Source organism: Xyrauchen texanus, chromosome 7 (assembly GCF_025860055.1).
Source record: "Xyrauchen texanus isolate HMW12.3.18 chromosome 7, RBS_HiC_50CHRs, whole genome shotgun sequence".
In the NCBI taxonomy this organism is placed as follows: domain Eukaryota; kingdom Metazoa; phylum Chordata; class Actinopteri; order Cypriniformes; family Catostomidae; genus Xyrauchen; species Xyrauchen texanus.
Genome location: NC_068282.1, coordinates 6,086,842 through 6,109,949, shown reverse-complemented (window position 1 = coordinate 6,109,949; position 23,108 = coordinate 6,086,842). Strand labels below are relative to the sequence as shown.

At 37.8% G+C, this 23,108-nt stretch overlaps 1 protein-coding gene across 1 annotated transcript in view; it reads left to right on the top strand.

The window, feature by feature from the left end:
• LOC127646624 (ubiquinol-cytochrome-c reductase complex assembly factor 1) overlaps nucleotides 1-6,949 on the top strand; it is a 40,012-nt gene extending 33,063 nt beyond the window's left edge. Inside the window, exon 9 of the mRNA XM_052130383.1 lies at nucleotides 6,301-6,949. Coding sequence (XP_051986343.1) covers nucleotides 6,301-6,435 — 135 coding nt within the window. The 3' untranslated portion in view covers nucleotides 6,436-6,949. The remainder of the gene's footprint in view (nucleotides 1-6,300) is intronic.
• The last annotated feature ends 16,159 nt before the right edge of the window (nucleotides 6,950-23,108 follow it).

Here is a 23,108-nt window from a genome sequence, read left to right as displayed (position 1 = left end):
TATTGCATCGCACGCTGTTGACATCGAGCCTGGTGAAATGTAGCCACACTTTTGATCTTTTCTACATCTTTTCCATCTATGGGGGTTGAGACGCATGCACACTACAGTCTCAAGTGTGAGCCGCATCTCTTGGCGTAACTGGCATAAACTAGTGATTTTCCTTGATGCCTAAACACAGCCAATCACCAGCATGAGATTAACCTCTTATGTATCGAAATTTGGTACCGAACAAGAAGACATTTTTCGGTACATGATTGTTTAGAGGCAATTCGGTCAGTGCCTAAAGTGTATCAATCTCGATACCCAGCCCTACTAAGTACATTAAAGGAATATTCCGTTCAATACAAGTTAAGCTCAGTTGAGAGCATTTGTGGCATAATGTTGAAAATACTACAAAAATTATTTCATCCTTTTCTTTAAAAAAAAAAAAAAAAAAAAAATCTGGGTTACAGTGAGGTACTTGCAATGAATGTGAATTGGGCCAATTTTTGTTTAAATGCACAAATGTGAAGCATGTAATTTTATAAAAAGCACTTGCATTAATTCTTCTGTTAAAACACATGTATTATTTGAGCTGTAAAGTTGTTTAAATCATAATTTTTACTGTTGTTTTAGGGTTTGTTGATGTTGTCGTCATGGCAACAAAGTTGTAAAATTGGCTATAAATTTACACAGAAAAGGTTACGTGATTTTATCACACTGAATTCATGTTGTGGCTATACATTTGAATATTTGAGTATTTTAGTGTTTACGGATTGCTCCGGTTTCCCCCACAAGTCCAAAAACATGCAGGTTAAGTGAATTGGAGACTCTAAATTGCCTCGTATGTGTGTGATTGACAGGGGGTTGCACCATGAAGGGCATCCGGTTTAAAACTTGTGCCAAATCAAATATATATATATATATATATATATATATATATATATATATATATATATATATATATATATGCATATGCGGACTATCACGAAGCGGACCCTGCACCTACGCGGGACAAACACTAGGAAAGAGAGAGAGTGTTTACGGATTGCCCATTCACTTCCATTGTAAGTGCTTCACAGACTTTTGCTCTTTTTTTTTCTTTTTTTTTTTTTTTAAAGAAAAGTAGGGGCAAGTTAAAATAAAACCATTTTGGTCATCAGTATTATGCCACAAATGCTGTCGATTGCGCTTAACTTGTATTGAAAAGGAATATTCCTTTTAAGTACAAAGACGTTTTGTAGCTTTTTTTAAAAATACAATGCAATGCTGTGACTTACCTTGGAGCTGGTTGGTTTGGCTCATTGGTTAAAACTCTCTTATGGAGGATTTTATGAAACCCCAATGGAAAAAACGAATGGGGGACAAACCTTTCCGGAACCAAGACGTTTGAATAAGCATGCACTGTTGCGCTCTATACCAATATGGTCACCGATACATTATGCATCTTTAATGAATTCATCAGGGTATTAATTTACAACTTTTTCAGACATGTTTATGTATCAATGCATGAAAACCTGTAACAGAGGGCAGAGTTCAGCTACACACCCCATCTACCTGTCATCATTTAACCTACCAAAGACATGAAACCAACAAAACACAATGAGCATTCTGCATTAGTGCCGAGCCCATGAGCTCATTACAGGTGCTGGCAGGAATTTATTACAAACCAGAGTGTTTGTGCGAGGTGTGTGTTATTTGCAACTGTGCCGGTGCCTGTAGGCATTCTGTGAAAAAGAAAAACAACAAATAAGCGACATCTTAAGCCATAAGTATCATGGGCCTGCTTAGTTCGGGATGGAGGGAGAAAGAGAAAGAGAGTTGGAATGAGTAAGTGCGAAGTTGAAAAGAAATGAAAACAGCCACAGGTGCAGCACATGAGCCATAGCAGCGACTGATGACAGAGCATAGAGAAGGGACACCATCACCATGGCTACAATGGGACTTTTCTGATGAATTCACATGCCGCAGTGTGTGCGTGTTCGCATATGTGCACTGGGGCCTGACTGCATCATTCTTCAATGCTAATTACCCTCGACAAACACCCGTGAGCTCTGACATCATCGCGTGTGCTTAAATTAGTCTAGATTTTAACGGCATTAAGTAGGGTCAGCAGGCAAATTTAGTTTGGCAACCTGAGATGTGGACAGTATGGCTCGACTCAAAAAGCGTAGAATGAAAATTTTACGTCATTATTTACATCCACTGATGTTGTACCAAAACCGTATGACTGACTGACTTCAGTGGAACACAAAATGAGATGTTATACCTCAAGTTTTTTATTTCAATGAAAGTGAATGGTGAATGAGACTAATATACTGCCTAACATCTCCCATTCTACACATGAATATGAACGCATCTTGTTGCGTTGTGAAAAAAATATTTGTATTTAGAATTGTGTTTATTTAGTGAAAAACACGGCTTTATTATTTTACATTTTATTTAAAAAAAAAAAATTATGGTTTAAATTCTTGATTAAACATTGTGAATTGATTTTGCAACAATTGCTATTTGCCACACCTGGAGTTGCGAGTTCGAATCCAGGGTGTGCTGAGTGACTTCAGCCAGGTCTCCCAAGAATCCAAATTGGCCCGGTTGCTAGGAAGGGTAGAGTCACTGGGGGTAACCTCCTCATGGTTGGGATTAGTGGTTCTCGCTCTCAATGGGGCGCATGGTTAGTTGTGTGTGGATCGCGCAGAGTAGCATATGGGGGGATTCGGCCAGGACTCCGGGGTTACACCCCTACTCTTTACGAGAAGTGTCCTGGGATTTGTAATGACCACAGAGAGTCAGGACTTCGGTGTAACATCTCATCCGAAGGACAGTGCCTTTTTACAGTATAGTGTCCCTGTCACTATACTGGGGCATTAGGACCCACATAGACCGTAGGGTGAGCACCCCCTGCTGGCCTCCCTAATACCACTTTCAGCAGCAACCTTGGTTTTCCCCAGGAGGTCTCCCATGTAGGTACTGGCCAGGCTGAACCCTGCTTAGCTTTAGTGGGCAAACAGGCAAGAGCTGCAGGGTGATATGGCTGCCGGTATCTTTTCGGAAACAATGTCTGCTTACCAATCTTGTCTATTGTTGAGGAGTTATACTCTAGTTTAAACTATTTAATGAAGATATAAAAGCAATTTTATTTGGTTGTTTTTTTAACCATCACTTACATGCAACACAGAATACAATATTAACAGTAATTGAGGCAAGATGTTTCACTTTCTTGCGTTAAACTGCAGCATTTTTGCGCTTGTGGTACATACTGTTCAACTCGCAAAAGCTTATCGCTTTCAGCGTTCAAAGACTACTGTGTAAAATTAACTTCATCATCTGGACATTCAGTTGCTTCTTGAGTAATCACTCCTAATGATTTCACATGCGAAGACTAGCCATTGCTCCTTCAGGTAAGCCTGTTTCATATTGTATCTGCGGGGGCGAGACGTGCAGCTGTGTGGCTTTAACGGCAGGGTCACGTTGAGCTTTGACAGCTCACAGAACTGCGGCTTGATTCAGTAAATAAAGTTCTCTGGTTTCCTTATGAGTTCTGTTACTGGTAATAATAGCCATAAACTATAAAATGTTTATCAGAAGTGAGGGCACTGAGAACAATTAAAAACTTGATCTTTATGAAATCTAAATGAGTGAGTAGATAAATGGTTTAGAGTGCATTTTTTTAATAAGTTCAGCATTTCCCAAGTGGCAATACAGGGCTCAATTTCTCTCCCGACGTGCAGCACCACAGCACGTGTGTCCAGCGAGCATTTGAAAACTTTGTCATCTTTTCAAGTTCTGTTGAATTGCTGATGTGATATCATGTTTTTCAAATCTAAAGTGAAACGCTGTACCACAGCTGACACAGTCTTTGTGTCCGTGGACCACTTCCTTATTTGCTTTATTTTCAATTTGTCAATTCGATTAGTCAATTTTGCAATCGAATATTTTTTTTAATCGCATTAAATCGAGTAATCGTGACAGCGACAGAGTGTGAATTGAAAACGATGAGGAATTTGTTGTCATTTGACGCAGTCATGTGATCTATTCAACCCAAAACAATCAAGATGGCGGTTCATGTTGTAGCGGCTTTGTTGTCCCTGCTATCAACTTTGACAGTGTTGTTAAAGATAAGTGTTACTTTGTACAAACTTCACATTGCGCTCCTTGAAAGGCAACAGGAAGTTTACTCCGAATTGCTGTCCGGAAGGGTGGAATACGATGACAACTGCGTTTCAGAACGTACATGAAAATGATGTAGGGCAATCATTGTCGTTTTCTCTCGCAGACGCAATTAGGGGGTTTAAGCATTTTTAGACGTTTCAGTGTGGACAAGCAACTTTTGGGAAATTGTTTGAAAAAAGCGGTGTGAACAAAGAGAGCTTCATAAATGAAAACGCTGTTTTTAAAATGTATCTTTCTCTTCTAAATGCCATAATCCATTTTTCTTATTTTCCTCTTGCAGAAAGTCGTGGAAACATTCTAGTGGATTTTTTTTTTCTTCTGTTGTAGCAAATGGGAATGCAAAAAAAAAGTACCTCTATAAAAGTTTCCCGCTATTGTTGACTTATGCGCTCCAAACTCGGAAATCTGAAAAGTGTTTATTATGGCTCCTGTATTTGAACAAAGATCAAACCCATTTCAAAGAGCAAATAAATAAATATCGAGAGATAATTTTTCAGCTATATTGCAAGCCATAAACTCCCTTTCATGAAACGTTCATCAGTCTTTTAACAGTTCCCAAGACACTGTTGTTGTCCTGCACTGGTAAGCACAGCTGTCTTCACTGTGCTATAGTTTTAATTAGTTTGCCTGTTTAAAACACTGGGAGGTGAATTCATTGAGGTTTGTCTTTTTATAGCACTGTTATAAAAATGATGTAAATAATGGCTGGTTTTGATCAAACTGGTTGTGAGGTTCTGTATGTAGTGCATTCAGATCACACGTGTATTTGATGCATTCCCTCTTATAAGGGAGTTGTCACAGCTAGTTGTCACAGTTTTCCTTTAGTAGATATATTTCTGTAGTTAAGTCCATTTCTGTATAGGCACATTCTGGAAGTCTTTTAAGAACATTTTTACTGTTATTGCACTGAAAAAAGATGAAGTTGATTTAACACACTTGTATTGCTGGGACTGTTTCCACACTATATGGGGTAAGTTGTCATAATGGGAACCTGCGTTTTATTTACTGGTTCATTCCATGTTAACACAATCATATATCTTAGGATCAACATTTAGTTTTTTTTATTTTTATCTTTTTTTAAGTGGTGAAATAAATACATATATTATATAAAGCCCAAAATATTCCATGCCGTAAATAATAATGAAAGCCCAAAATAGTAACTGCTAAGTAATAGGTTATTTTGTATAAAGAGGTCATAATTTCAGTTTTCGCTTATGATTTGAAGCAAAACTAAAGGTTAAAAGAAACACTAACCTTCGAAAGGTGAAATTGTACTTGGGACCTTTTTTTTTTTTGTGCAAACTAGCTTCACACCATGTGACCCACATTTGGTTTTTGACCATTTAAAATGTGGAAGTTTAAACTATTCACGCATGAAGCCACATTGAGAGCCCCATATGTCTGGAATTATACCAGATAGGGCCTTAAAAATGAAGTTGCTAAAAGGGAAGCTTTTTCTGACCCAAAATCTAAAAGGATATTAATATAGCTTCAATACTTCTGGAGTTATAGGCACTCCAACTTTAGAAAAACAACACAATTAAGGCATTTTATTCTACCTGTATTTTTGCTCCAAACCATATTCAAAAATGTTCCCACCTCAATCTTTTTTATGACATAATAAATGTTATCTTAAGTTTAAAAAAAAAAAAAAAAACAAATGTATAAAACAATTCAGGAATCCACAAAAATGTAACGGGCAGCAGACACAAATATCAAACTAGTGAATTATTCCAAATATACTGATATTTAATGAGCATTAAAAATGTACAACATATTGCCCAAATACAAATGTGACAACTTGCCTTGACCTGATGTGTATAAAACATACAGTGCCTGTTTAAAAGTTTAAATGTAACCATTATATAGTTCACCCTTGCTTGATTATATCTGTGATATTTATTTTGTTCACTTGTTTATCCAACAGCTAATATACAAATATGATGATATGATGGAAAGAATTCAATAATAGGATTAAACATCCTAATTAAAGACAGTTTTGAACTATGTGTTTGAAACCATCATATAAACACTGCTAGCATTTATGCAATTGGACTTTTAACTCAAAACCTGAGATATTGTGCCCACTGTGACAACAAGCCCTGGTGTCCCCTGCAGATTATACAGATGTTCTTTTCTCCAACACAGATGCAGTTCATTGACGCTCTGGATGGAGAAGACCTTCTCTTAACAGGAGAAGTGAAATGGCGCCCCCTGGTGGAGGAAAATGCAAAGAGCATCCTGAAAGTTGCCACGCCAACCTACAACGATGCTGGCCTCTAAGAGCCTACGCCTAAGGAAACGACATTACATAGAGATGCCAATGAGGAAGCAGCACTCGCCTGATTAGCCACAGCCACATCTAATCTTCCTCTCTCTCACTTTCTCAGCCTGACCTTCCCTGACTTTCTCCACTGGTTAGTCCGTTTTCCACGTCAACACAGTGTTGGGAATTAAAACACAGGTGCACACACAAACGCAAACACGCATTTGTTCTCATGTGTATTGAGAGTATTAAGGACTCATCAAAATGGTTTTTCACTGTTTTTTTCTCAATATATAGACTATTATTGTATTTATATATATATATGTATATATATGTAACTCCTTACTGCTGCAATGCCAATATTTGTAGGATAAATACCCTGGCTTTTTCACTTTACCTCTCAACATTTTCAGTGCGGGCATGTTTTTTTTATTTTTAAGTTGTACTCTCAATGTGTTGGAGGATGTGTTTGAATGTGAGTGTTTTTGTCAGAGTTTGTCAACCAATAAAAGCACTTCTAGAGTAATGAACTCAGGAACTCTCTTTGTGTATTTCTGTTTCATTTTGTCCATTCAATCTGACTGAGCTCTGTAGGAATTTCTCTTCAGGCTATTTTCATTCTATATTCGAATGACGAATGAACAAGTAATATTGGTCACAATTTTTAACATCCCTTTTTACTCAATATTTATCAGACTGCCAAAATTGAAATAAAAATGGTGAGGTGGTGGTGGCGGCGTAGTGGGCTAAAGCACATAACTGGTAATCAGAAGAGATATATATATGGTGGCAAGAAAAAGTATGTGAACCCTTTGGGATTAGCTGGTTTTCAGCATTAATTGGTCATAAAATGTGATCTCAACTTCATCAAGTCCCAAGTAATGACAAACACAATGTGCTTAAGATAAAAACACAATTATAATCTTTCATGTCTTTATTGAACACATTATGGTTTTACTTGAATGTTTAGGGTCATTATCCTGTTGCATCACCCAACTTCTAATGAGCTTTAGATGTGCACAGCCACCCTGACCTTTCATGTAAGATATCTTGATAAGCTTTGGAATAAATATTTCCATTGATGATTGCAAGCAATCCAGGACCCAAAGCACCACCAAATCATGATACTCCCTCCACCGTAATTCACCGTTAGAATGATGTTTTCATGTTGGTATGCAGTTTCCCATTTTTTTTTTTCTTCCCAATCAATTGAGATTTAGTTTCATCTGTCCACAGAACATTTTCCCAGTAGCATTGTGGAGTGTCAGTGTGGTCTTTGGCAAACTTCAGGCACGCAGTAATGTTTTTGTTGTAAAGCAGTGGCTTCCTTTGTAGTGTCCTGCCATGGAAACCCTGCCTGTTTAATGATTACCTTATATTAGACTCATGAACTGATGTTAACAGTTCCAATAATTTCGTCAAGTCTTTATCTGTCAATTTAGGATTCTTTTTACATCATTGAGCTTTATGCGTTGTGCCCTCATCTTAGCCGGACGGCCACTTCTAGAGAGAGAAGCCACGGTACTAAATCGTCTCCATTTATAGACAATTTGTCTAACTGTGGACATGTGACTATCTAAGCTCTTCTAGATAACTTCGTAACACTTTCCAGCTTTATGCAAAGCAACAATTCTTGATCTGAGGTCTTCTGACATGTTTTTTGCCAGGCATTGCCCACCTCAGCAGATGCTTCTTGTGAATAGCAAACTCAAAATGTTTGAGTGCTTTTTATAAGTCAAAGTAACTCTAACCCACACCTCCAATCTCGTTTCATTAACTGAATGGTAGGTTTGCCAACTCCTGACTCTAATTGGCTTTTGTTGACATGATAAACCTAGTGGTTCACATACTTTCTCCAACCTACACTGTGAATGTTTGAATTATGTATTAAATATGTTCAAGAACAATGCAATATTTGTGTGTTTTTACAAATTTTTAATAAATGCAGGTCATTCCAAAAGGGTTCACATACTTTTTCTTGCCACTGTATCTGTGTTGGCCACATCCACTAAAGTCTGAAAAAAAAAACATTTGCTTTCAGGCCATGTCCATACTAATCTTTTTGTTTGAAAACGCATTGATTTCGCTACGTTTAAGCCTCTCCACACTGGAACAACGTTTACCAACTGAAAACGGAGCATCTCAAAAACACCCCATTATCGCATACTTTGGAAAATGGTGATGCTAGTAAACTTTCAAACCACGTCCACACTCATCCGTTTTCAGTTTATTAACATCATTGTTATCCGAAATATGCATTAATTGAGAGCATTTTCTAAACACCGTTTTCGGATTAAAGCACTGTGTCCAGTGTGGATAAGAGGTGTAAACCTAGCTAAATGTATGTGTTTTCAAACAACAGAAGTGTGGACATGGACTTAGCAACAGAAGATTGATAGTTGTGGGTCAATCGTAGGGCCAGAGATTGTTTAGGGCCACTGTCGTAGGGCCACTGAGCCCATCTGCTCTGCGTTCATCTCTGGAAGTTTGTCCAAAAACCCTTGTCTATATCTTAAAAGTTAGGATGTTATAACCAAAAACTGGGTTATAAAAACTATTTAGTTTTAGATACTTAAATTGGCATTTACCTTTGGTAAATATGAGCAAAGAAGGCTGTGAAAAAATAAAAACTGCATTGTTTATCCTTTTGATTTTTAATTCAAAATAAGTCACAAAAATCTAACCTACAATTGAAACAATTCAATACTTTTTGCAACCTCCCTTTGTCAAGATCTCAGTCTTCTCTTAGAATGCCTAAAGAGGCTGGAGAGCACCTTACAAGGATCTGAGACCATTCGTCCATACAGAATCTCTTAAGATCCTTCAAATTCAGAGGTCCATGTTGGTGGACTCTCCTCTACAGTTCATCCCACACATTTTCTATGGGGTTCAGGTCAGGGGACTGGGATGGCGATGGCAGAACCTTGATTTTGTGGTCAGTGAACCATTTTTGTGTTGATTTTGGATCATTGTCCTGCTGGAAGATCCAACCACAGCCCATTGTAAGCTTTCTGGCAGAGGCAGCCAGGTTTTGATTCTTTATCTTCTGGTATTTGATAGAGTCTGTGATGCCATGTATTTGAACAACGTGTCCAGGACCTCTGGCAGAAAAACAGCCCCACAACATTCAAGATGCAGCACCACATTTAACAGTAGGCATTGGATGGTACTTCACCTCTTTGTGCACCAAACCCGTCTCTGGTGTTTGCTACCAATAAGCGCTTTTTTGGTTCATCTGACCATAGAACCTGGGCGCATTTGAAGTTTCAGTAGTGTCTGGTAAACTGAAGATGCTTGAGTTTGTTGTTGGATGAGAGCAGATGCTTTGTCATTCTTGAAACCCTCCCAAACATTGTGGTGATGTAGGTAATGTCTGGTTTTTTTTTTTTGTTATTTTAATTTTGACTTTGTAACCCCAAGACCCCAAACTAATTTCTGCAGTTCTCCATCTGTGATTCTTGGAGATTCTTTGGCCACTTGAACCTACCTCCTCTCTGTGCGTGGAGACAATATAGACACACATCCTGTTCTAGGCCGATTCTTAAGATCTCTTGTTGATTGGAATTTGTTAATTATTGCCCTGGTGGTGGAAATGGGCATTTTCAATGCTATGGCTATTTTCTTTTAGCCACTTCCCATTTTGTGAATCTCAACAACCTTTTGCCTCACATCAGAACTATATTCTGTAGTCTAACCCAATGCGATTGATGATTAAGGGAATTTGGCCTATGTGTTACATCATATTTATACCCCCTGTGAAACAGGAAGTCATAACTGAACAATTTCATGTTCCTAGTCACCCAGGTACAGAAACAAAATGTAAAATATGAATGGGAATATACGTTGGATATATTTTACTCGTACTAATTTCTAGGGGTGCCAATAATTGTGGCCAACGTGTTTTGGAGAAAAATATGTATTTAATAATTTGATATTTCCCCTTTTTCAATTGTTTTACTTCAATTAAAGGTTAGATTTTTGTGAATTTTTTGGAATGAAAGATCAAAAAGATAAACCATGCAGATTATGTTTCACAGCATTCTTTGCTCATATTTACCGAGGGTGCCAATATTTTTGGCCACCACTGTAAGCGGTCTATGCTGCCAATAAAGGAAGTTCTAATATAGCATATCATTGTGAAAATGGTGCATTCCTTTAAAAATTAAAAAATTAAAACACAGAAAATGAATATTCACTAGAGAAACATTCTTTTTTTAGACAACAGGGGGCGCTCAAATTTGCCAGAAATGTTGTTGTGCATTTGATATGATTTGAACAAAAAAACCTCACCAATTCAGTGTTTTAGGGGGAAACAATCCCATAACAGTATTTGGTGGTACTAATCAAGACTATTACTATTTGAAAACCCCTTAACAAGAAGTATTTAACATAACTTGACCTGCAAATTTGCTCTACAGTTATACAAGATGAGTCAAATTGTGCAGTTTGCTGGAGAGAGGTGTGCTGTTACTTTTCAAAGCTAGCATCATGGGCGATTCTAGGATTTACATTTTTGCCTGGTGGATGATAAAACAGGTGAGAAAAATCCTATAGACTTATACTGAATGAAGGACTTTAGCCAAATCTAGAGACGTGGAGGTAGGTTTGGCAACCAAGCACATGCAGTGGTGGATTTAGGCATGGACGACATGGGCAGTCACCCAGAGTGGCATCTTGCGGCAGGGGCGGCACAGGGCGGCCCCACCTCCGTTCAACAGCTTTGGGGGCATTTAGAATCATGTGTATAGAATTGGTGTGTGTGTGTATATATATGCACACCGATCAGCCACAACATTAAAACTACCTGCCTAATATTGTGTAGGTCCCCCTCATGCTGCCAAAACTGCCAAACCGTATCTCAGAATAGCATTCTGAGATTGTATTCTTCTCACCATGTGGAAACAATTTTGATCTCAATGATTTGTACCGTGGCATGATTGTTGGTTCCAGATGGGCTGTAACTGCTGATCTCCTGGGATTTTCGACAGTCTCTAGATTGGTGCCAAATACAAAAAACATATATATATATATGTATATGTGTTGACTCATTGGACCAAAAAACATGGTTCCACTGTTCTACTTTCCATCTACGCTGAGAATGAGCCCAGAGATATCGGCAGTGCTTCTTGACAGTGTTGATGTACGGCTTCTCCTTTACATAGTAAAGTCTTAACTTGCATCTGTGGATACAGCGCTGAATGGTGTTGACTAACAAAGGTTTACTGAAGTTATCCCAAGCCCATGTTCATGATATCATTACAGATGAATAATGTTTTTTAAGACCGTGACGTCTGAGGGATCGGAGGTCATGCTTATTCAAAAGTGTTTTTTGTCTTGCCCTTTACACACCAAGATTTGACCAGAATCCTTGAATCTTTTAACTGTTGTGCACTGTAGAGGGTGAAATGCCCCAGATTCTTCCAATATGTCTTTAGGGAACATTGTTCTCAAAGTGCTGGATTATTTGCTGAAGCATCTGTTGGCAAATTGACAAGTCAGTTATTTCAACTGTTATTCAGTTATTTCTTTTTTTTGTTAGTAGTGTTAAATTGCTGCTGTTTCAACTTCTTTGGGGCGAGTTGCAATCATCTGTTTTTAAATGACTGTACATAAAAAATAATGAAATTCACAAGCTAAAACATCATATAATGTGTAGTTGTCGTGTTTTCATTATAGCAAAGGGTGAAAATTATTTACAAATCACTACTTTTTGTTTTTATTAGCATTTTTCTTACTGTCCCAACTTTTTTGGAATTGGTGTTGTATAAATGTGAATACCAACTAATAAATATAAAACAAACCAATAAATTGAGTAAGTTACATTTTCACGTTCGAACGAGGGGTCAGTTGTCAGGTTTGAGAAAGTGTATCAGTAGTAAAAGGATTGGCTTAAAAATGACTGGCTTAATATTATTTAATCAGTCAGTCAATTTATTGGCCAAGTAAGATACACTTACATGGAATTTGTCTTGGTACATTGTTCCACAACATAGACACATAGATACTGTACATAAAGTATACAATACAACTAATAAACTAATACCATCCCTATTCTGATCACTGTTTGCTGATCGTTAGTTGGTCAGGCGTGTTGACATGTCAATGTGTCATCCAGTGTCATGTGTCAATGATTGTCTATCTGTCTATCTCTTAACAGTGTTTAGATATCGATGTATTTAAGTATTTACATTCAAGTATATTACCTTCAAATTTCTAGGCTTATTTACCGAAGGTTTTTTCCTTCTTTAGTTTCATGTTAGAGTTTTGCAATTCAGAAGCCAATCCCAAATTCAGGGCTATTTACAGGAACAGTCGTAAAACAGATGAGTCAATGGAGGGTGATAACGCGCATAAGGATGTTATTTAATCTCTCTGAACTCCTTTTCCTGCTCACATGATGTGCTTGTCATTTTCCTGTCACCCTAAGGGCTGCTCAAAGTCTTTTGTGTGCTCAGCAGCTGAGACCTGAGTGATTAAAGGGATATTTCACCCAATGAAAATGAAATTATATTTTTTTACCTATTTGACCTATATGATTTCCTTTTGTGTTCCATGGACAAGTCATACTGGTTTGGAGCAACATGAGGTTGAGTAAATAATGACAGATTTTCATTTGTGGGTGTGCTGTTCCTTTAAGTATAAGTTGAGTTGAGGACTGTTCTGATCAGTAAATGACTTACTTCCTCAAAGCTTCTGTAGTTTTTCTTGACTAACCTGGATAAACATGTGGATGTCGTGTGACCTGTAACAACCAAAACAAGTGACAAACGAAACAAGTGAAAAACATGCAGTTAAACTAGATTGTTCTCTGGGAAGACTTATGACACTTTAGATGCACTTGCTTTGTTCTGAATAATTTCGTAACTTCTCTTGAGTTTCAATGACTTGCAGAATTCCCCAACTAACTTGTGGACAATGAACCTAAAGCCCTTTGTTTTTACGTAAGGAATTGGTTTAAATAATTTTAAGCAAGACTCTCTTATAGGCATTTTTCTTCTGAGAACTCAACAAAACTGACCTACTTCATGCTTGGTAGGCCTAAAGACAGCATCTGTTTTTTTTTTTTGGGGGGTATTATTAGTGGTGCTTGTTCCATAGATTTACTTTAAAGGAGGGACCCAAATCATATTTTGCATATCACTACCTACTGGGCTGTTATGCAATTATTATTTATTTATTCTTTTCCTCTGCTTTATCCCTTCTTTTTTTCTCCTCCCTGCTCAGTAGGTAGGGATATGTACGAATAATGTCACAAAAAACTCTGTCCTCCTGTGAAAGTGCATAAATATTGATCTGTTTCTCACCCACACCTATCATATCACTTCTGAAGACATGGATTTAACCACTGGAGTCATGTAGATTTGCATTTATATGCTTCAATGTTCTCGCCACTACTGAGTTGCATTGTATAGACCTACAGAGCTGAGATATTCTTCTAAAAATCTGTTTGTGTTCAGTAGAAGAAAGCAATACACATCTGTGATGGCATGAATAAATGATGAGAGAGTCTTGACCCTCTGACCTATCTCAGCTAAACTCCGCCTTTGACATTGACCCTGCATAAGTCCCAAGTTAGCCTTATTTGGCCCAAGGTTAATTGGCCAGGGCACTTGGCCGTTGGCCCCAAGGAAGCCCCGGAAGTGACAGTGGAAATGCAACTGGGCCTTGCACACACTAGCATGCCCATATTTGGCCCGATAGTGAAAATGCGGCTATCCACCTTTTTCATAGGGGTCTTACTGGGGAAACGAATGTGGGTGGGAATTCCATCGGAAGTTGTTCTACAGTACAGAGAGCTACAATTTTTTAAAAGACAGGCTTTAGGTAAGAAATAGTACAGTGGTCGACCAGCAAGACTTTTACATGTTCCTGTTTTTTACATGGTTAATTTGCTGCATTTGTATTCTTCAAATGCCATCTGACTGTGTGATGGGAAAATGTAAGTGCTGAAGCTTCTCAACCTAAAGAGAATAGCACAGTTTACACTCGTATTAAAGGGATAGTTCACCCACAAAGGAAAATTCTATCATCATTTACTTACCCTTTTGTTGTTCCAAACCCATTTGACTTACTCTCTTCTGTGAAACACAAAAGGAGAAATTGCAATGAATGTCCCTGTCTTTTCAATACAATAGCAGTGGATAGTGACTCACTTTAAAGCTTAAAAAAGGACCCAAAGATATCGTAAAACTAGTCCATGTAACTCGTGCATCATATTCCAAGCCATGATTAATTTTATCCATGAGTGAAAGTGTCCATAAACAAGGCGGTTCCCAAGATTAAGCAAGTAGTATTTGGCTGGTCATGTGATTCTAAAATGGCAGCCCCCACGAGGAGACCCTCTCCATGTAGAATAAAACAGCTTTTATAAGGTTACTGAAATGACTGGAGTCTTCATCTCATGTGAGTAGTCATGATTATATATATTTGTTTCAAAATGACTATTCATTTCTTAAAGAGTAAAACTTTTTTTAATGAGGAAAAAGTTACTGAGTGCACCTTTAACTGTGGACATGTCCCATTGAAAGTCCACAGACTTCATTTTGAACTGTATTTATTGTGTTAACAATTACTGAGAAACACTCACAGTGTTCTTCAACACTTTTTGAAACATCTGCCTGTATTTACGCTTTTGTTTATTTATCTGTTAATGAAGGTTATTTAAGTGGTTAAGGAAGACCGTTGTTTTTGGCAGCAGTGTGTTTGGAGGTTATCTGCTGAGATAAAGTGTTCATAGTCAACAGTCAAGTCATGTTTATTTGTATAGCGCTTTTCTCAACCCATATCGTTTCAACTTTACAGCTTTACAGGAAATCGTGCATTAACAAAAAATGAAACTGTAAGTCTTAGAGTGATCATTGTGTAATTTGATTGTAAATTGTGTATAAAAATTAAACAATTGTTTTTAGAACCCCTGTGAGCAAGCTGAAGGTGACTGTGGCAAGAGTTACAGGGACCACATGCTTCAGTGACTGTCTTCTGTTGACCTTTTCTTGGCTGTAGACATGAAGGACCTTTGAATCTTATTTATGGTGGATTACTCTCAACCCTTGAAGCACTGAGCAGTTAAAGCATTAGACTTCATGAAACAAAGGTCTAGAGTGTGAAAACTGCTGTGCTCGGTGGTGTTTCATGGTTAGTTGTCCTCATGTCTTGGCATGAGATTAATTTAGTAAACATGATTTATATAGATTAGGAGCATGCATTACTTGAAATGATGACTGAAAAGCATGAATATTAGTTAATGATTGTTAGTTTGATTCATTAGTTACATTAGATTTAATTATGTTATGAAAATAAAACACAATTTCTATAATTATTAGTTGTGCATTCAGATTATTGGTCAATGAATATTGGATTTTCAGTGACTGATTCTTATATTTGCAAAATTCTCCATTTATTATGATGTCCATTAGGGCTGCAGGAAGTCTACCATTGGCGATTGTTTTATTTTATTTTATTCGGGGGGGTCAGTGCCCCAATAATGCAACTGTCGTTGTTTATATATTTTTTATCAATACTTTATTATGAGATACCTTGCAATTGCGTGACTTTGAGCATGTCATAATCAGAAAAAAACTTAATTCCCCCCTCCGTAGTACAAGTTGGTTTCACCCAACTAGTGTCACACAATCCCCTCTAGCGTAGATGCTGGTGTCACCTGCTACTTTTCTCAGGGCCGGCTAGGATGGGCCAATCAAAGTCGTTTATTATTATTGAACGAGGATTTTTTAAAATGCTTTTATAGATTATGCAGAGGAGGATTTCCATTCACAGGTATGAATTCTTGCAATTATCAGTTTTTATTTAAAATAACTACCCAGTGTAAAATATCTCCAAAGGGATGTAAAAAAAACATTCTGAGATTTAAATGCAGATGCATGGAGGATTTGGTTTTCAGAGCGTCAAGCGCCCCTACAAGAATAAAACTTTGTGTCTCACAAGACAGTCAGTGGCTGACAACATGTGTAATTTCGGTCTGTAGGTTTGTTACTCTTTCGTATGAATTTAGAAAACATGAAATATGTCACATGAGCCATATGTGCAGTCAGTGAAGATGTTAAAGGCGTCCATAGAAATGATCAGTTGTTTGAGCGTGTAAGAACTGTAATTTTCGGAATGTTTGATACATACCTGCCAACTATCCTGATTTTACCGTGTTTCTCCTGTTTTTCCACCCCTCCTCCCGCTGTACTCCCGATTTACAATTTCTACCAATTAACTCGTGTTTTCTCACATCCGCACTTCGCTCATGAGAATGTAATATGACCTCCAGGTAGGGTTGGTTGCACCTGCCCGTAAAATACAAGATCGACCCATATTTAAATATGAAATGACGCTATTTGTCCTGTAAACTGGTCAGATGGCGTCATGGCAAAAGTGTTCCAGATCATTAATTTAACATCGATATAAGGTGGACATTTTTCATACGTTGAGTAAGGGGTCATCTGAAAAGTCCACACATTGAGCTGAAATCTGCTAAAACTGTGAAGGGTGTGGTAAGGGACAGTCTGAAAAGTCCTCACATTGTGATAAAACGGTGGATATTTTTATTGAAAAATGAAGGTTAAATGTTCATTAAGATGTACAGAATTACGCATTACAGATGAAGGAAAAAAAAGAAATAATAAAAAACACAACATAAAAATACATATAAACACATATGTATATATAAATAAGACAAAGAAGATATAAGACAAAAAAAAATATTAATAAATTTTAAGTCATGGGTCAGGAAATTCGCAGCATATAAGAAAGGATATACACTTTTTATTATGAATAGCTCAAAAAGCATTTAGTGTTAAAACTGTCAAGGATGGGGTAAGGGACCATCTGAATACACATCTTGGTATTATTCATCTTCAAAGTGGTATTATTGATCGGTACCGCCATTCCCTATATGCATATTATATGCGTGGTGCACCTACTCCCTACGGGGGCACCATCTTACCCTAGGGGGGCACCAGAAACTCCACCGGCTGCCGTTCCTCACACATGCGATCCATGAACCAACAATTTTTCAGGTTTTGGCAGGTATGGTTTGATATTATACACAATTTTCTATTCGTGCATTAATTTGAACTGTTATTATGCACTTTGTAAAGTGTTGTAATGAAACATTATGACCCACCAACAACCTACAGTACATTTGAATAAACTTGAACTTGGAGCAAATCTGTTTGGGAAAACAATTGGCCAGGTGTGCTTGCTTAAATCTTGATCTTGCTGAAACTAGTGAGACATGCCCTTGCTGTGGGCTATTATCTGTCTTATAACTTCAGAGCCAACAGAGTTTGACATCAACTCTTCAAGCAGATTAACGGTTTTGTATGTACTTGTTAACATTTGAATATTTTGACAGTTGGAGTTTGACAGTTGGAATTTGAACATTCTTCAATCCAACCTTTTTCTACGTCCCGTGATGCTTAGCGAAAAATATGGGCGTTACTTCTATTGTCAAGTTGACACAGCTGTTGTTGCGGCAGACGTCCACTCATTCTTTCGTTGTGGTGTTGGGATTTTTAGGAGAGCGTGTATGATTTCTTATGCACATCAATCACTATATCAGTGTCTTACTGTATGCTAATACACTGTAAATAAATAAAATAAAATCATAAAAGCAAAGAAAGCACAAACAAAACCGTCTCACAGTTTTAGGCTCACTGAGATTTAAAGTACAAATGCAACATTTTGAGCAAAATTATTGGTTGTTTTAGTGGAGTACCTGTGTTAGTTCAGCTTCAGATGTGTGTGCTTGTCATCTTGTCACCCTCCATGTTCAAATCAGACAGACACACTGAGGAAGAGCTGTGAATTTCTCATACTTGCGTATGTAATTGCTTTTTCAAGTTTTCCGATCGGACTGTTTTAAATCCGCACTTAAGTTTAAACTTTTATTCAGCGGGTGATTGACTGGTGAGAGGTGGTACTTTGCTGATGTCCGGGACACATCAAGATGCCGTTTTAAACTTCAAATGCATTGAAGTTTTTGACTACCTCTGTTTGTGTTTTTTGTGATCCAATCACAAAACATTTTGCGCCCCGTTTACAATTATATTTAGCGCTGACCTTTGCGATCAGATCATCCGAAATGCATCTAATTAACAGCTGTAAACAGGGTCTTAAAATGACTGCAGCCAGAACTAGGGAATGCTGTAGAACAACTTCCGATGGAAGTCCCACCCACATTCATTTCCCCAGTAAGACCCCTAGGAAAAAGTTGGATAGCCGCATTTCCACTATCGGGCCAAATGTGGGCGTGCTAGTGTGTGCCAGGCCCAGTTGCATTTCCACTGTCACTTCTGGGGCTTCCTTGGGGCCAACGGCCAAGCGCCCTGGCCAATTAACCTTGGGCCAGATAAGGCTAACTTGGGACTTATGCAGGGTCAATGTCAAAGGCGGAGTTTAGCTGAGATAGGTCAGAGGGTCAGCACTCCTTTCCCAATATTTCATATCTAGCTACCAGCTCACCTCAACGGAGAATGGAGAATCATAAGTACTGGTCAATAGACAAAATCAGGGCTCTTCTGAATATTTGGGCTGATGAAAATGTGCAATGTCAGATCAACGGCATCTGGCAAAACAAAGACGTGCTTAAGTGTATTGTAGCTGAACTTGCCAATTTGTGTATCCAGCTCGCAACGGTGCAGCTTCTCGAACAGCAGACGATCAAAAATTGGGAACTATAGACTTACATTAATGGAATGTTCAAATTGACCAATGGAAGAGTTTATGGCAAATTTGCCATGAACTCTCGATTTTTCGTATGGGCGAGCATTGCATTTAACAATTTGAACATTCCTTGCCGCAAATTCACCACTGATCATTTTCAAATGCTTTGCAGCAAATTGTCCATTGTTGCCAAATGTTCACCTCTACCACTTAAGAGCTGCACTGTCTCTCACTGTGCCTATTGTCCTGTTCATTGTTTGAAATTTCTTGTACTGTCCCATACTTCTTGCACATGTTTGCACGTGCACTTTATATAGGTATTTTATTTAGTGTTGTGTAGTCTCATGTGGTTCTGTTTTTGTCCTTTGTTGTTTTTATGTAGCACCATGGTCCTGGAGGAATGTTGTCTCGTTTCGCTGTGTACTGTACTAACTGTATATGGTTGAAACGACAATAAAAACCACTTGACTTGACTTGACTTGATATTTGTGGCAAATCAAAAGCTAATTTTCATGTGAAAATAATGAGCGGCAAATTTGCTGCAATTTTGCATCTAGTTTCGATTTTTTGTAAGGATTGTTATTCAAACTCCAATTGCCAATTTATTTATTTATTTTTTAACACAAAAGGCCTTTAATCTTCTATTAAACATCAAAGTTTGTCTTGACAAACTTGACTTATTTAGTTAAAAATGATTTTGTAAATATCCAGAGAGTGAACCAGTAAAGATGAGAAAAGTTATTTGTCACATTATCTTCTTATGCCAATTTAAGGGGAATAAAATTTCTTTCAAAAATGCAGACAGAATAGGCAAATAAATTTTTCTGAAGAAAAAGTAACTGGTTCAAGTCAATGTATAACTCGCTGCCACACTGTTAGGTGCTCTTGAGTGTTGTCAAGGCATTGCTAGGTGGGTGCTAGATGATTACTTTGAGACCAAGTTAATGTAATGCACCCCCAAGTCTATTTTATATTCTCAATGAGTGCTTACGTGCACACCAATACGTTGATAAATACCAAAAATCAGCGTATTCAAAACAAAATTAAAAATACATTGTAAAAACGTACATTTGCATGAGATTTGAAATTATCAGATTATTCTCAGCATCTGATGTCCAAATGTTACCAAATGACTGGGTCCCACCGTATAAGTCTATGGGTATTTTTCGCCCGTTTTCTAATCCAACAGGGAAATACTTAAGCCACAAAGTTTAAGTTAATCTATCATTCAAATCGTTTGCGATGGGGTATGTGTCGAAATGCAATATTTAAAAAAGTAGTAATAGCTTAAGCATGCACCACAACTTAATATTATTCACAATAATAAGCAAATTTCATATGCTATATCACAATGCAATATAATGTTATAATTCATCAATATGACGAAAACTACCTGCAATCAGTTTATTCAAAGTAATCCAACAACTGTGGATTTACATGACATTTAAAAACATCAGATGATCAAAATGTAAAGTCACGCATAGCTACAACATTTGCAAACATTGGATAAGTGTTATATAAACTCTTTAGTGATCAATTTTTATATTGACACAGTCGGAGGCTTTTTTATGAGAATTAGACATGAGCATCTCGACAAACCTGCTTTGTCAGTTCTAATGAGATGCAGTCATTGCTTCGCATATTAGTATAAATCAACAGCAATTTTTCAATTCATTTGCTTTGTGTAATAGCATGAGTCATAAAGTCATTGTAAACTTCCTCTCACTTTCAGCTGCTTTTACTTTCAGCAAACTTAACATGTGTAAATATTTGTATGAACATAAAAAGATTCAACAACTAAAACATAAACTGAACAAGTTTCACAGACATGTGACTAACAGAAATTGAATAATGTGTCCCTGAACAAAGGGTGGGGGGGGGGGGGACTGTTACTTTTCAAAATCAAAAGTAACAGTCAGTATATAGTGTGGCCACCAGCTGCATTAAATACTGCAGTGCATCTCCTCCTCATGGACTGCACCAGATTTGCCAGTTCTTGCTGTGAGATGTCACCCCTCACTTCCACCAAGGCACTTGAAAGTTCCCAGACATTTCTTGGGGGAATGGTCCTAGCCCTCACCCTCCTACCCAACAGGTCCCAGACGTGCTCGATGGGATTGCAATCCGGGCTCTTTGCTGGCCATGGCAGAACAATGACATTCCTGTCTTTCAGGAAATCACACTGAAAACAAGCAGTATGGCGGGTGGTGTTATCATGCTGGTGGGTCATGTCAGGATGAGCCTGCAGGAAGGGTTCCACATGATGTCTTCCGATACGCACAGCGTTGAGATTGCCTGCAATGACAACAAGCTCAGTCCGATGATGCTGTGACACACCGCCCCAGACCATGACGGACCCTCCACCTCCAAATTAGTCCCACTCCAGAGTGCAGGCCTCAGTGTAAAGTTCATTCCTTCGACGATAAATGCGAGTCAAGACCATCAAGTCAAGTCATTTTTATTTGTTTAGCACCTTTCACAACACACATCGTTTCAAAGCAGCTTTGCAGAAGATCAAGCATTAACCGAAGATAAAACTGTAATATCTATAATGTCTTAGGTCATCATTGTGTAGTTTGATAAAATACGATTTGAATTATGTTTAAAAATAAGTAATTAAATAATAATTTTATTTATAACCCCAGTGAGCAAGCCGAAGGTGACTGTGGCAAGGAACACAAAACTCCATATGTTGGTTAATGGAGAAAAATAACCTTGGGAGAAACCAGACTCACTGTGGGGGCCAGTTCCCCTCTGGCTAACATCATGAATATAATGTCAATATTACTTATGTATAGTGCAAGTCACGGTTTAATCATTTTAATGTGTAAGTGTTAATGTGTCATGAACTGTAAGATTAATGACTAATGTCTTTGAAGTCCATCCTGGATTAACTGCAGAAGTTCACATAGATGCAATTGTCCTTGTTATTTGGCTGATGAAGTGTTTTGTTGGCACTTAATTGATAGTCTATGTATTCCATTATAAGAGTGTAGTCCATCATTAGACAGAGGTGATGCAGGCAGAGATCAGTGAGGTGTATCACAGTTCAACCTGGCAGGTAATTTCAGTGAGGTCCATCCTAAGTCCAAGGTTCAGGCAATGGTTTATGATGTATCCCATGAATTTATGGTTGGAGTTGGCATCAGTTCATCCTCTGAAGTCCATCGTAATATACTGAAGTGATGTTTGACTGGCAACGACTGCTATTAGTCATCATCACACAGCTAAACGTAGCAGTGGAGTCCAACACGAAGCAGGAATGGAGCTGAATCCAGCCGGTTCTGGTGACCTCAGGATTGGAGTCCTGAGGTTGAGACAGGGAAACAAATAAAATATTAGCATAGACGCCATTCAATTTATTGCAGAGTTATAGATCATGATCACTGTTTCTGGTTCTGGCAGACCTTACTAAATCAGCCTAATTGTGAGTTGAAGGATAAATTAGGTGTATGCCTGGCTAAATAAATGAGTCTGTAGTCTAGAATTAAACTGAGTGAGTGTGTCTGCATCTCGAATAGTGTTAGGGAGACTATTACATAGTTTAGGATCTACCTCCTTTTGTGGATTTTGATATTCTAGGAACTATTAACAGGCCAGAATTTGGTGATCGTAATGAACGTGATGGAATATAGCATGGTAGAAGGTCACTTAAGTACTACAGAGGTAGACCATTCAAAGCTTTGTATGTAATTAACAGAATTTTAAAATGAATACGAAATTTAACAGGTAGAAAATGTAACGATGATAAAATGGGGCTAATATGATCATATTTCTTGGTTCTCGTCAGCACTCTGGCTGCTGCATTTTGAACAAATTGAAGTTTATTTATTGATCTTGCTGGACATCCCCCTGTAATGCATTTCAATAAACTAGTCTAGAGGTCATGAACACATGTAGTTTTTCGGTAGTAGCAACAGAGAGCATGTGTCGTAATTTAGCAATATTTCTGTAGTGGAAGAATGGTGTTCTACAAACATTGGTAATTTGATTTTCAAAGGACAGATTGATATAAAAT